The sequence below is a fragment of the Tubulanus polymorphus genome, chromosome 4, assembly GCF_964204645.1.
Source record: "Tubulanus polymorphus chromosome 4, tnTubPoly1.2, whole genome shotgun sequence".
In the NCBI taxonomy this organism is placed as follows: Eukaryota; Metazoa; Nemertea; class Palaeonemertea; order Tubulaniformes; family Tubulanidae; genus Tubulanus; species Tubulanus polymorphus.
Genome location: NC_134028.1, coordinates 5,193,939 through 5,208,728, shown reverse-complemented (window position 1 = coordinate 5,208,728; position 14,790 = coordinate 5,193,939). Strand labels below are relative to the sequence as shown.

Below are 14,790 nucleotides of genomic sequence, written 5' to 3'. Positions count from 1 at the left end.
TAAGTTTTAAGGATGTATTTTTGTCTGTTTTCCTTTTGAGCTCTACTTAGAATTCATGCTTTGGTGTAATCATTTAGAAATAGGAATTTAATTTCTATAGTGCCATTTTCACTGTGATACTATGTTCAACGGCGCTTTAAATTAGATATGTATAATTACCTCTACTTAACCATTTATCAGATCTCTCCCTTGGAAGTAACATCCGGGCAGCTGCTAGGCACTTGGGAGTCATCCTTCAGACCCGGTACCCATTCACTTCTGGGTAGAGATAGGCTAGGATAAGTGGACACTATGGCAATGTACAGGATTCGAACCCATTTCGTGGCTTCCCAGTCAAACCACTCGCTCACTTCTCTAACCATGTTTCAGTCGTCCCTATGGTAGTCGATCAATCTGCTGTAATATGGCACTACTTCCCACGACAGTCACTGCAAACACCTCATCAGACAACATGGGACCGGTGAAGTGTCGAACTGAAGGAGGTGGAGGGAACATTCTTTAGTTATAGTTTCATCTTTCCACAGTGAAATCGGGATTCATCAGATATTTCCACTTAGATCCCGCCTTCCATTTTCCTTGTTCTGTTGATCTATGCGACCTTGGAAGTCAGTAGATGGCCAAGATGCTCATGGGATACAAGAAGCTATAATATAGACTAGCTCGGGCGAAACTATTGATTCATGCTGAAAATAGCCACCAATACAGAGAAGGAAAATTGTGTTGCAATTAAAATAGTTTATTGATATCAACCATTATATTGAAACCATCTAGCCAATTCATATAAAATATCCACAGAAAATGAATTCAACTAAATGACACTTATGTAGGTACTTAAATGTTTTCAGAGACTGAATGAATTGTTAAAATACGGCAGTCCCAAATTCAATATAGACACAGACAACACTGATCAATTCGGACAATAATTGTAATTAATATGGGAAAAATGAGTGTAATGAGATTACAGTAATTGATCCATTATTTAAAACAAATCCTCGTACGGAGAGCACGCTATGCTTCTAAATCTTGTACGAAACAAGAATGTCATTAATCGACAAATCTTGCAGGATAAACACGGCATCTTTTCTTCAATTCTCTTATTTTACAAAACCACATTTTATTTCAAATAAGTTTTTTTTTCTCTCCGTCAAACAGAGAACAATGCCCGCGATATTTCAACCGAGCGATCGTCGTCGTATGAGCCACTAAACGGAATGCGTAGATCCTAACGACTGGTCAAATCTTTCGATGCATACGGAAAACAATAAACGACGTTCGGTTGTTTAGAATTCGCGACGGTGATACTTATCGGGGTCGAAGTACGAAGTGACGACGACGCGATTCGAGAATTTACGACCGGCCAAAGTTTGCTGAGCTCGCTGAGCCTGGTCCGGTGACTGGAACTCGATGAATATCTGAAATAAGACGAAACAAATTCAAATACATGTAGATCAATGATAGAAATACTCGCGATATAAATAATTGAGGATTCTAGGACAATAGTCCCCACCATCAACTGCCCCCCATTTGTCCCAGGACCCAGTGTAATCCAGTAAATGTACTTAGTATCTCGGTGGTGTCATTCTAACCCAAAGCTTAATTAAAATTTAAGACATATGCGGAGGGGATGGGATTGGGGGGTAGGTTGATTGTCCTGATACCATGATTGAAAAATGAAAGTATCTCAAACGCACCTTTCCACATCCGGGAACTTCGATACCCTTGATGGGCCGCGGAATTTCAATACTCTTCACTAGTCCATATTTACTGCATTCTTCGCGAACATCTTCTAAAATATCTGAAATATCGAAACACATTTATGCATGAATCGCTGATCGTATTTTGTTTTTTCATGAAAAGCGCGCCTTTTTTGTTTCGGTACGTATCGTTTACCTTCGTACTCTTCTTCATCTTCCAGCTCTTCTGGTACGACCATGTTCATCAAACACAAAACCTCGGTCAATGTCTGACTCGCCGAACTTAGATTCAACCCCGGCACCTGTAGCTGAACTGCTGCTTGCTATAAATACAAATTCATGCCGTTGAAAAAACCATCCCGAAGCAAGCGAAAAGATTTCTGTTAAGTTGATGTATCTTACCTGTGCATTCTTCGCGCCGACACTAGCTCGTTGGACAATCAATTTCTTATCTCCCAGTTGCATATTGTTCAACCCCTGACACGCCTGAAATTAGGAATTAAATGATTTTAAAATTATTCATCCGACTTCAGTGGTTTTGCAAGCAGACCAGTACCAAATAAGGACGAATCAAATGTTTAAATAATTTTCTAGTAGTACCAGTAAATTAGGTACTTTCTGATGATACTTACCACATCGGTAATGCTAACATCCAGATATTCACAGAACGCGTATCCCTTACTCAAACCAGTAGCGCTGTCCTTCACGAGATTAAATGCTTTCAATGGCCCGAACGACATCAGCAATTCCTTCACCTACAATTGAAAGAAAAGAAATACGTGTTATTTACCGAAGCTTACAACCGGGACCTTTACAACATATTTGCTGGATCTATGAAGTATCTTTTATTGTTTACGAATCGAATATCCGTACGAATTCAGAATCACGAAGCAATCCGTAATTTGATCATCGGAACGAAACTTACTGCGGCGAGCCAACAAATAATGTAAAGATCCGTGATTCATCAATAACATGCAACTCAATATTACACCACCAACTAAATAGTGTCTAAACTCAATATATGAGTAGAACATGGGACTTATTTATTGTCACACTAGGGGCCCCCTTCTCTCTATATCTACATCAGAGCTACAGAAAATAATTTCTATAAGGCATCTCACGAAAATATGCTACAGTCACTACCGCAATAATCATTCTTTATGTTCTTATATATGTAAAGAATGCTGCCGGTCAACTTAAAATCCACCAAATTTGATAACTGGTACTTATGAAACGGTACCCTATATACGCTCGAATAGATGTGTAGAAATATTTGCACTATGACAAGTTATTATTGTGAAACAAGATACCGCGTAAGTGTAACACATTTTCTGAGAAACCCAGTAAGATGAGAAATTCAGAGAAAGTCCCGGAGCTCTGATTTTAGAATTCGTTTAGCGCATTTTTTCTACTTACTGTTTCACAGAACGCGTTTTTTTTCACAAAAAGACAATTTTTATTTTGAGAGATTGAACATAGACACACTCAAACCACTTGCCTTTCAAGCCACGGATGTCACGAGACAGTATTGTGTGTTTAACAACATGAGGGTTGGCTTTATTTTATCACCCTCTTCCCCTAAGCTACGTACAAAGATTGGGGAAGAAAAAATAAATATGATCAGTATTTGTAATAACAGCCTGTACAGTAATAAAGCATTATGTATAATAATGTGTTGTGTTTACCCAAAGGCCTTCGATAAAGTACTAAAATTCAGCGTTAATTTATAATGGGTAAAGTTTCTACATTATAATTTCATATCACTATTCGGAAGTTTCTATTTTGAATTATTCTTTTCATATTCGAATGAAGATTAAACGATATTTGTTATATCTAGAGCATCGATATCTTTTTTTTCGGCGCTGAGCAGATTATTTTCAAGTTCTTTACTATCAAACGCCTGAAAATAGAACCTGCAACGGAAGCGTGTGTCTCGCAATGCTTCGAAATCCGACGAACAATAAGAGAAATCGAAATATAATAATCATATTATCAAAATTAGTATTTCCTCCTGAAAACATATTTTACGTAAATAATAGATCGAATGAAAGAGAAACGAAATATTCCAAATTAAATGAATTCGTTTTTGGGTCTGAAAAGAAACGCCTGCAAGAGATTTCCTGAAAAAATGCAGCTGGAAAATACACATCGCGTTCGATGTTTAGTCGCTAGTTTTCGAAAAGATAGAAATATGGGGCAAAACCTTCGAACGAAGAGGCTGAAATAAACCCTGAAACTAGAAAGCCTGTCGGTAGACTTTGTGGGAGAGGTCGGCCTCTGGTTGACACACACATTATTCCCCTTGCTTCGTGACCTGCAATTCTCACCTACCTTGATCATACTTACCGTCGAGAGAGAAAGAGGGATAGTTACAAACAAACCTAACCTGTTAACAAGTGCACACACATATCGCAGAAAAATACGAGCGGTTCCCTAAATCGACTGACTGATGAAGTTTACGCGGTCAAAGTCCGATTACCCGCAAGTCTTGTATTCAGACTTAATTTTATGGATGAAGCGCAAACTTTACAGTAGTCACCGCTGAATCTGTCAGCCTGCTGAGCCATACACCCCATAAACACTTATCGCGGAATCACTTACCTGATCCTCGTTTAAGTAGTTCGGCAATCCACCAATAAATATCTTAAACTGTGAATCCGGTACGACTGTTGAAACGACGCCTAAAAAGTAAAACCAGAAAATGCTCAGTCTCAGTCCTGCGTAAATCTATTACTCCAGTGACACAGGGTTCATAGTAGTAAGGCTGAGGCAAAAGTAACAGGCCAGGTGGACACTTTCCGCCCATTTGAAAATGTGAATTTTCCCTGATTTTTCCATGTGATTATATATAATTCCCCGAGCGAATTAGAGAAATGTCTTGGTTTAGAATGTTACAATTCATTCATTTTTCATGAAATCATGTACTGATAAAGAAACACGGGGTCAATAGCATTATCTAAATTCCTCAAGTTCTCCCTGATTTTTTTTTCTAGACTAGAGTTTTCCAGTAACACATTTTTTGTAAGGCACAAGTCACACCTTTTTCATCATTTTAAAGTCTTAATCTACAACTTATGTTATCCAAGAAAATAGTTTTGGATAGCAAAAGTATGCACTTTTTGAAATTTTGTTTTTCAAACGTAAGCATGTTTGGCACTAGTGGAGACTCGCTATGAACCCTGGAACAGACAGAAAGTAACGTACCTGGAACTGCGACTGACGGTTGTTCGGCCATTCCCGGTAACGGTTGATAATCGCGAGGTCGACGAATCTTCAATGACTGTCCTTGGAAATTAATGCCGTCAAATGCCATCGCTTGCGTTGTTTCATCCACTGAACGGAACTGGAATTAAACAAAACCAGTATGAGCAAAAATGGTGCATGTGAACCGCGTTTATCATATATTGAAGCACTACGTTGGATATTCGATCTGTTTTCATACATATTTCCAGAAAACGTAAGCAGTATTGAGAAAAATGCTTCGTTTGTAGCAAAACAGTATGAAGAATTGATTTAGCAAGCGTGCAAAAACATTAAGGCCCAATTTGAGACCAAAAGTCGATTTAAACTTGCTTACATGACATTTAATATTAGAAAATAAACCCTTCAATAAAACTGTATCATTATCCCTTAGAAATTATCGAAGCGATAAACACATAAATTGTTTAGATGGGAGCATGAATTGATTTCGCAAGCGTGCAAAAACATTTAGGCCCAATTTGAGACCGAAAGTCGATTTTAACTTGCTTCAATTGAAAATACAAAAACTCTATTGTGTCACTATTCCTTAGAAGTCATCGAAGCAATAAACTCATAAATTGTCTACGCTTATCAATGATTGGAGCATGAATTTAATTTGGCAAGTGTGCAAAAACTTGAAGGTCAATATAAAACCGCAAGTCGATTAAACCTGCCTCATAGACGTGTTTTACTCGACTAAGTCGTAACAATTCCACTTACTTCTAAGAAGGCGAAATTTTTGTCAAGATTTATCTGTACCGCGATGACAGGATTGCCTTCCGACGGAGCCAGTCCGGCCGATTTCATCTGCTCGTTAAAGAAAGTCATCATCGCTTCCTAAAAATCGAAATTAAACGGATAATTAATCAACGTGTAATAATAATGGCAAAATATAAATTTTTACAAGAGAAGTCAAGGTGACACACACTTTCCCAAAATACGACAATAAGTCCAGAAAATAGATATGAAAATTTTGTTTAAGTGAATTCTTAGCCATGTTAAGGCTATATTTTATAGCCATGATGAGGGCTAATAGAATACGTGTAAAGCCGAAGCGTTGCTCGATATATTCACATACAGAACTTTTCATCCCTATTTTCAGGATTTATTGCGAGAATTTCGAGGTCGGTGAAATCACGCGACTCCGGCATCTACGTACCTCAGTAACACCGAATGGAATATTACCGACGTACAAACGACGAGCCTGACGACTGACGGCGCTTCCGGCAAACGGCACCGTCGTGTTCAAAGCCATCGACGGACTATTCATATCGATTGGAGGAGGCGGAGGCAGCGGAGGGGGAACTAGAAAAAGATGCATCGCAAAATTAAACATTAATCTCGTTATAATTTAGGCGTTTACCGTAATTAGCATTCATTCAGCTTGTTTACTTACCGGGAGCACTTAATCCTGGTAAATGAGGAGCCATCGTAACTGTACCATCTGTGTGAAGAAAATGTAAAATAATTACAACGAGGATACATTTTTATGATTATGCCAAAGATTAAGTAAAAGAGGCCATCATTTATTTCAATGAGTCAACCCAGTCGAGGGATGTGCAGGATTTCAATCGTGACTAGCATCGCTGAGTGTCTAATTTACCTGAAAGTATTGGCGCTGTTCCTGGTAGCTGCTGACCTTCTGCAAATAATCACAAAATAAATTCTATTAATAGAAAAATGTCTGACAAGACCAAAATCGAGTCTAAACCATTCACTAACGAATGAAGTGGAGTTAATTGTACGATTAGTTCTTCAATTCTTTACCCTGCATTGCCTTGTACTGCATCGGTGATATATGTTCGAAACCAGCTGGAGGTTTATCCCAGTATTTGTACGGTTTCTTTCTGCGTTTGTTCATTCCGGGCCCGACACCGCCCATGTTACCACCGACGTTGCTACTATTTCCCCCACCACTTCCGCTACCACCCTGATTCTGAGGTGAGCGACTAGAAAATGACAAATAAATCAAACTAGAATTAGAAACAAAATTTCCTTAAAGCAAGGCACAATCCATTTTAAGCAAACAGCGAAATAAACTCTACATGGAGCCACCCACTGGAGAAATGAATGATTCCGAATGCAGTGCTGCAAGCCACCTGTATTGGTTATGTGGGTGAGAACTAAGAACATGGCTTTCACAGGTCGACATTCAGTTTTTGATCAGCTTCTTTTCTGATGGCTGAACCGTATGTGGGCATTACTCAAAAAGCAGGTTTCCACATTATGAGAAAAGATCTAGATAATCATCAATAATAGTAAAATCAGTTTTCATTAGGCCTACAAATTTACCTTTTAGATCTGTGGCGTCTGCTGTGTTTTCTATCTCTAGATCTTGATCTGGAACGTCTCCTGCGATCGCGGTCTCGACTGCGAGAACGACTCCTCGACCTTCTCCTTCTGCGTCCTGTAGAAAAAAATGAAATATATAACATCCTCCTCAAAACGCATGCATTATTGACGAGCTAAACCATTATTATTGTAAAATCCCAAAATAGTGGACAATCAAGCTACTGCTACATGGAACTATTGCTTAGTTTGGTCAGTTGCCAATTAATTCAGGGGTCAAAAATAATAAAACGAAGCGCCGAGTCGAGTTGTAAATGATTTTAAATCCAGGGTGCTGGTCAGGAAATTTCGAAGACGAAAAATCAAAAAAATCATCAGTTATTTCTCACCCCCACTTTCTGTTTTTCCATTGACGGCGTCTTGTTCTACATCAGCCATTGTGAGTTAATTTTATAGTGGATCAGAGATGTGTTCAATTTCGTTCCTTCCGTGTCTATTAGAAGTAAATTGTTCGAGAATTCAGCCCCTTTTTCGTTTCTTTCTCTACACGGATTTCAATATGGCCGACCGCTGATTCGTGATGCGGGTGATTCTCGCGAGATGGCGCTGAAAATTGGTGACGCGCAAAGTTTTTTTTTCTATTTTATGTATTTTTTATGCTTGTTGATATTTTTGATTGAATTTATATATTGTTCGTTTGTCTTCAAACCTCTGTGAGTGTAAATGTGACGTGGAACCTACGTATGACGTAATTTCAGCTTTTCGCGAAATAAACTTGAGCGTGTTGTTATTATGTTATTTGCGTTCTCTGTATTGATTTATTGCAATCATTTTCTATATATATAAACTTTTTAATTTCATCGTACAATAACCAATGTTATATTGTATTTTAAGGAATACAAAGAAATTGAATTGAATTGAGCTTGCGCTTTGAACAGGTGGCGCCAGTAGCCGGTGGACGTTGCTCGGTCGAATAAGTCGGAGCGGTCTGCTCGATTTACTTCATTCAGCCAGATCGAAGCTGTCAGCCACGTAGTTTACACGCGTTCCCCGTACGGTTATACTAGTTATGTCATCCAATTCGCTCATGTCATCGCTGAAGTTGTTGCGGATTAGCTCGCAAACCCTTCAACGAACCCCTTTGAGACGAATATCGCGTTCAAATAAACGGTAAGCCTAACCTATTTCATCAATTTATTTGCTAACGGCTAGTCTGTAGGGTTTCCGTTCAGCGGTACATTATTCTTTTTTAGCGTAATTAAGCATTTTGAAATCATTTAGATCTAAAGTCATGAAATTAAACTGCAGCCAGGTTACTATGTGTCCAAAATAGGAATCGGAAAAAATGGCAGGCCCATATTTGAACAGATCCAGATGTCAGTGACGACCCGCTTAACTAAAAGATCCTTTCCTTCATGTTGAAGATTCTTAATCTTAGTGACTCAGACATTTGTTGTTAGAAAATAAACACTGACTCAAGTCCTGACCAAGAATAGCAATAGCATGGTTTCACTAGGACTGAACGCCACCACCTCTCTGCAGTTCTGACCACTTATCAACCGCAAGCCATGGAAGACAGAACCAGCTGTGTTCATCTTTGAGTGATGAGAATAAATTGAATATTATCTGATGCATATTTTGAGATGACTGATTTTAGTAGTAGGCCTATTGAAGTAATGCTGAAATTCCTTGAAAAATGTAACAAAAAAATTATACTGTTTCGTCAGAGGGCCCATAGGAATACTGTGTAAAGATAGGCTACACACAAAAAAGCCTTCGCGACAAAGGCACATCCAAAAATTTCAGCAGCTAAAGGGATTGCAACAAACTCTGTATTGTTGACTGGCAACCATCCATAGGCTCAGGCCTAGTTCTGAGTAGTAGTGTTAATCAAGTCAGAAAAGACATTCCTTCTACAACTAGGACTTCCGAAACACCTGTCCACCATACAGGTGTTGTTTCGAAACACCTGTTTTATGAATGATTGGGAATTGTATAAAGATTGTCTTAAGCATTTATATGGCTGAGTCTAAGACTAAAGTGCTTATCTTAAAAAGAAAACTTCATACAGACATTTACTAGAATATTGATAAGACAATAATAGCCTACATTAGCTTGCAGTAAATGTGACATTTCTGATTCAATTTGTTTACAATTTATTATCTATTCTCATCACATTCCATAAAGTGGGCATTATTCCAGTGAATATATTATCGATGAATAAAAACAGACTACTTCAGGCTGTCAAGTATCCCTAAAAACCTTAAAATACTTAGATTGGCAAACTTGATTCTAAAATATCTTATTTGGGCCTATTGCTGTGATTCCAAAAATCTTTAGAATGTCCTTTTTTCTAATGGGTTCTGCAACAAAACACAATTGAAATGGATGTGGTACTGGCACTGTTACTTTGACAACCAAGGATTCTGCGGTGTATGCGAGTGGTAACAATTGGGTTATTGCGCTTCGATTTCAATTTCTTCTACATTAAATTCGAATCAACTTTTCCAGTTAGTTTATCAATTTTTTACTTGAAAATCTATACCATACACTGTTTAGGAAAGATAGTCTATTGATGTGACTTGTTTGACGTACAAATTTGAAAACCTAGAAATCCAGTTCAAATTTCATTGAGAATGAAATAATTTTCATTAGGAATAACTCCTGGCCCATTTGCTATGAATAAAATCAAAAATTCATAAAGACTATGAATTTTTGATAAAATCTAGCAGCCCCAAAATGATTCCTTATTTCCCTATTAAATCTGATTTAGCCAGTCTGTAGGGGTCATTCTTAATGATGTCACGATTTCTAAAATTTTGATTGCATTTAATGAATTAGTTATGAATTGAACTGAAGGTTATTTTCAAGTGACTCGCATGAAAACTGTTCAGCTTTAAAGCCCCCTGAAACACCGGATTAACTTTAATTCAAAGTTAATACGTCTGTGTTGGTTATAGACATTGAAGAGCCCTTAATTAATTGTCAGACTAGTAATCTTTTACGTCGTTTCAATTGACTACAATGAACGAAAACTTTAAGTTCATTGAATAGATAAATATCTATAGTTAATCATTTTGTAAGAACTGGACCGTAAATTTTGCGTGAATGAGGTATTTAGTAGTTTTGCTATTTGATTAAATTATTCGAGACCTCCCTGGTCGATACTCGAATTATGACTGAAGATTAGAATTAATTAATATATCTATCGCACTATTGTCTGAACGCCGCTGGATCCTGTTGGTATAACTTCACGGGAGTGTTCTTTTCTTTTCTATATTACTGTTGTTCGTTAAAGCATATCCTCCGCTTGGTATCTATTATAAAATTCTACGAATTTATTAAAATTCAAACGAAGATACCTTTCGATGGTAACCACCTCCACAAATAATTTCTTTTCATGCATTGTAAATTTTGTGATTTATTTTTGTCTTATCTGTAAATTGTGGTTTTTATGTATCGTAAGTGCTGGATAAAGTTAGAAAATTTCGAAGAATTCCACCTCAATGTGTTGCACTGCAGTGCGGTGCATCACTAGTAACACTTATTTCACAGTGTTTGACAGGTGCTGTCATTTTGCAATACAGATGAAAACTAATTACATTGATGCACCACGATGCGGTGTACTGGCAATGTCCATCACCTGATGCGATGTAGATGCACTGAAAAGTTAAATCTGACTATATAAAGCGTTATCTCGTGTACCGCTTGATTTTCTTTTCAGTTTCAAAGCTCAAATAATTGACGGTAAGGCAGTGGCGAAACAAATAAAACACGAAGTTAAAGAAGAAGTCGATGTGATGGTCGCTGCGGGAGAGAGACGACCGCATCTCAGTGTAATTCTAGTCGGTGATGATCCCGCCAGCCACACTTACGTCCGTAACAAAGTCAAAGCTTGTCAGTTTACAGGTAGGCACTCCGTAATGAATGAAATTCACAAAAAAAGATACAATGTTGAATATTGTAATTCCTTTCTGTGACAGATATCCAAAAATTGTTCATTTACACTGCACTAATATGCTGGGTTAAATCTAAGAGTTAAAATATATACTTATTCAGCAACAAACTCATGAATTGCCCAATGCAAAGGGAAAAGCCTTAAGAATTATTTTGTCATTAATACTGTGAATACACCTGTGATTGACTTAAAAAGGTCTATATATTTATATATTTATGTCACCGTTTGCCTTCATTTTTATTTCATATTAATTATTGAGATATACCGCTGACTGGACTAGCGGGTATTCCGTAGATAATAGAAGTGCTTATGAAGATTAGCGACAATTTGTCAAATAAATGGGCGTTAATGACCGGTGCTCATGTGAATTTTTACTACCCAGTCCATTCTTATGCGGCTTAGTGTGACTATGGTCAGTAGTGTGGACTGTAAATAATGCTTGATCCGTAAAAAGAAAGCATTGAAAAGTGTAAAGCCTGGCGTATAAGTGTGTCATACCCGCAATGAGATAATCAGAAGACTTCAAAAATTTTGTCCGAAACATGAGTTAACACCTTGTTAGTCCTAGAATATGGTTTTTGGTTGAAATCTGAAAATTTTGAGTTCTTTAATCTTGATAACATTTTTAAAAGATTTCATCATTTCAATCATTGAGTGCAGAGTTGGTATTCATGTTTAATATATTCGAAAAACTCCTCAGGACCTAGTCCTGTTTGGTTCCAGTATATCTTACCAGAACTTCGGTGCCCATTTTGATGTCTTACATGCTAGGACAACATTTTTCATATACGGACTCTTTTTCCAGGCATATCCAGTGAAACGGTTCGATTACCAGACACGATCAGTCAAAAAGAACTACTGCACAGAATCAACGATTTCAACTCAAACCCCGATGTCGATGGATTATTAGTACAACTTCCCGTTCCGCGTCACATCAATGAGAGAGCCGTCTGTAACGCTGTTTGTCCCAGTAAAGACGTCGATGGCTTTCATTTAATGAACGTCGGTAGATTTTGTACGGATCTCGACGCCTTGTTACCCGCCACCCCTGCTGGCGTAATGGAACTGATCCGTCGATCTGGTAAGTAGCGAACGAACCCCATGGAAAATAATTCGCTCTATTTCTTGTTTTGAACCCACTTGAGTCAGTATTTTGGTGAAAGACTGACATTTGTCAAACGGTGGAAGTGTCTCCACTTGTAGCAGTTACATTTTCTAAATTTCTATATTACATAATATGTTTGTTTCAGGTATTGAAACGTTTGGTAAAAATGCCGTTGTTTGCGGACGATCAAAAAACGTAGGCATGCCACTAGCTATATTACTGCATGGTGACGGTGTTGGAGAGACTGATGCCGGTATGGTATTTTGTATGATATTATACTTAGTTTGTTCGCGACTGTTGCAAAGAAAAAAACCGAACGCATAATAATTCCAAATAGACCTTGGATAGGAGCACAAAGCCTTACCCTGAATTTTCAAACTTTTTCGAGACCCCTTCAAAAAATCAACGATCCGCCTTCGTATTTATCCAGCAGTTTAGAAACAGTCCCTTTATATTCATTGTTGATCTTAAACGTCCCTCGAATTTCAACGGTGATAACCTCAAAGCCCCTCAAATATCTCTCGAATTTGAAATTCATGGTCGATCTGTAACTACATTTTCAGTTCAAGCGATATTTCAGGAATTATGAATTATCAAATTTACTTTAGTTTAACTGTGTTGTAGGCGATGCTACGACAACTATATGTCACAGATACACACCGCCAGATCAGTTACGAGCGTTCGTAAAAATGGCCGATATTCTAGTCGTTGCTACCGGTATTCCGGGACTGATTACCGGCGATATGGTGAAAGAAGGCGTCGCCGTAATCGATGTCGGAATCAATCGAATCAAAGACGAGCAAACCGGAAAATATAAACTAGTCGGCGATGTTGATTTTGAAGGTGAGTTTGGAAGAATTGGTGGGGAACATAACTATATATTCAGTATATGGAAAGTTCCTGGTTTCTTCACCTTGTTTCATAGCACGTCTCCTAAGTGCTTTAAAAGTGACTACTTTTGAAACAAAGTGCTTACTTTTGGTATCCCTGATTATTGATTTGGTCGATTAATGTTGTTGATTAGGACGATTGCTGCAGTCTTAAATGAAAAGTTTCACTTTAGCCTTAAAAATGTGCTTAAAAGTGCTTTACAAAAAAAAGTGCTTACTTTTGTATCAACCTTACAACTATGAACCCTGTTCATTTCTGAATGTTTATATTTTGTAGGTGTATCGGAAAAAGCGAGTTATATAACTCCAGTACCAGGAGGTGTAGGACCGATGACTGTCGCTATGCTCATGAAGAATACGTTAAAAGCAGCCAAACGGGTTATAGTGTACGATTGATGAAGGTTTTATGTTAGGAAATTTAACTGTAAACATTTAGTTTTCGTTGAGCTACAACTGCTGCATCGTAACTCGGTCGTCACTGCCAGAATTTTACCAAAAACCGTTGTCTATGCATGTACAGCGTGATTGATCGCTGGAGTTCGGGCTCCCACTAGTCACATGTTTAAACGGCAGCAATAGTTACCTGGTACATTTTAGAAATTCATCCACTCAGTTGTTTTTGATATAGAGTCGAAACCTCTTTCTCGTACATTCCGGGAATGTATTTTATTTTCTAAACGACAATAATGAATATAAGTGTACTGTCCCCATAGATCAGTTGCCTTCAGAATTTCAATCTTAATATCGAATGTGTATGCACCGCAATTTGTGATTTGTGAATTTTTACACACGTTTAAGCTAAGATTTGTTTGATAAGTATAGTTTTAGGGACCAGTATTTGAGATTTTAAATGGGAATCTAGTTTTTGCATTGGAAAAAATGTACTTGGATTTTTTAGTTTTGTTATAATGTATTCTGGACGCTGTATCTCAAAATATTTTGTTTGAAAATCGATTCATAAATGTATTGGTTTTTATGTTGTGATGAGTTTTCTGTTTAGTACGTGAATATATATATATATATATATGTATATGTATATGTATATGTATATGTATATGTATATGTATATGTATATGTATATACACGATTGAATAATGAATGGTTGTAAAATATTACAAGTACATGTAGTACAATTAAGACAAGTCTTCCCAGAAAGTCCTTGAACAAATTCAAAGTTGACTCCAGATAATCTTTGAACATTTATGTCCTTTTATGTACAGATATACAGTAGCTACTGTATACTTATCCCCCCGAAACATGGAATTTATGATATGTTAATGATAAGTCTGATTAAGGCACTTAGATATTCCCTTTAGTTACCTTGAGATATCTGATTATTTGTGTCGGTCTTGCGTACATATCTACATGAAAGAAATGACCGACTGACCAGGATTAATGACCTGATACTTACGGTCATTGGTAACCGTCGTAACATTATCTTGATTATTCTAGACTGATCTTTTTGAAGTGCCCGCTTGAAATATGTGATAGTATAATTCAGTAACCATGAGTAACCATTCCGATTGCTACTCTATCGGTGGGGAATATATATATATACAGAAATATGAAAGTTGTTACTGCTGGTTTAGATGCCTTTGGTTAATCTGAGCCTTT

General features: G+C 37.4%; 2 protein-coding genes across 2 annotated transcripts; one reads left to right on the top strand and one right to left on the bottom strand.

The window, feature by feature from the left end:
* Positions 1-715: 715 nt before the first annotated feature.
* On the bottom strand, positions 716-7,788 carry LOC141903510 (splicing factor U2AF 50 kDa subunit-like). The gene is made up of 14 exons (XM_074791633.1): positions 7,613-7,788; positions 7,227-7,341; positions 6,702-6,883; positions 6,538-6,576; positions 6,331-6,378; positions 6,094-6,239; positions 5,655-5,771; positions 4,899-5,037; positions 4,296-4,375; positions 2,327-2,449; positions 2,097-2,180; positions 1,891-2,017; positions 1,692-1,795; positions 716-1,412 (listed from the first exon to the last, which is right to left on the bottom strand). Exons 1-14 carry the CDS (start codon positions 7,659-7,661, stop codon positions 1,281-1,283), a joined length of 1,485 nt encoding a protein of 494 aa, XP_074647734.1. The 5' UTR covers positions 7,662-7,788; the 3' UTR covers positions 716-1,280.
* Positions 7,789-8,241: 453 nt separating this feature from the next.
* On the top strand, positions 8,242-14,153 carry LOC141903854 (bifunctional methylenetetrahydrofolate dehydrogenase/cyclohydrolase, mitochondrial-like). The gene is made up of 6 exons (XM_074792202.1): positions 8,242-8,393; positions 10,948-11,132; positions 11,987-12,262; positions 12,432-12,539; positions 12,911-13,129; positions 13,454-14,153. The coding sequence occupies exons 1-6, from the start codon at positions 8,293-8,295 to the stop codon at positions 13,570-13,572; spliced, it is 1,008 nt and encodes a 335-aa protein (XP_074648303.1). The 5' UTR covers positions 8,242-8,292; the 3' UTR covers positions 13,573-14,153.
* Positions 14,154-14,790: the final 637 nt, after the last annotated feature.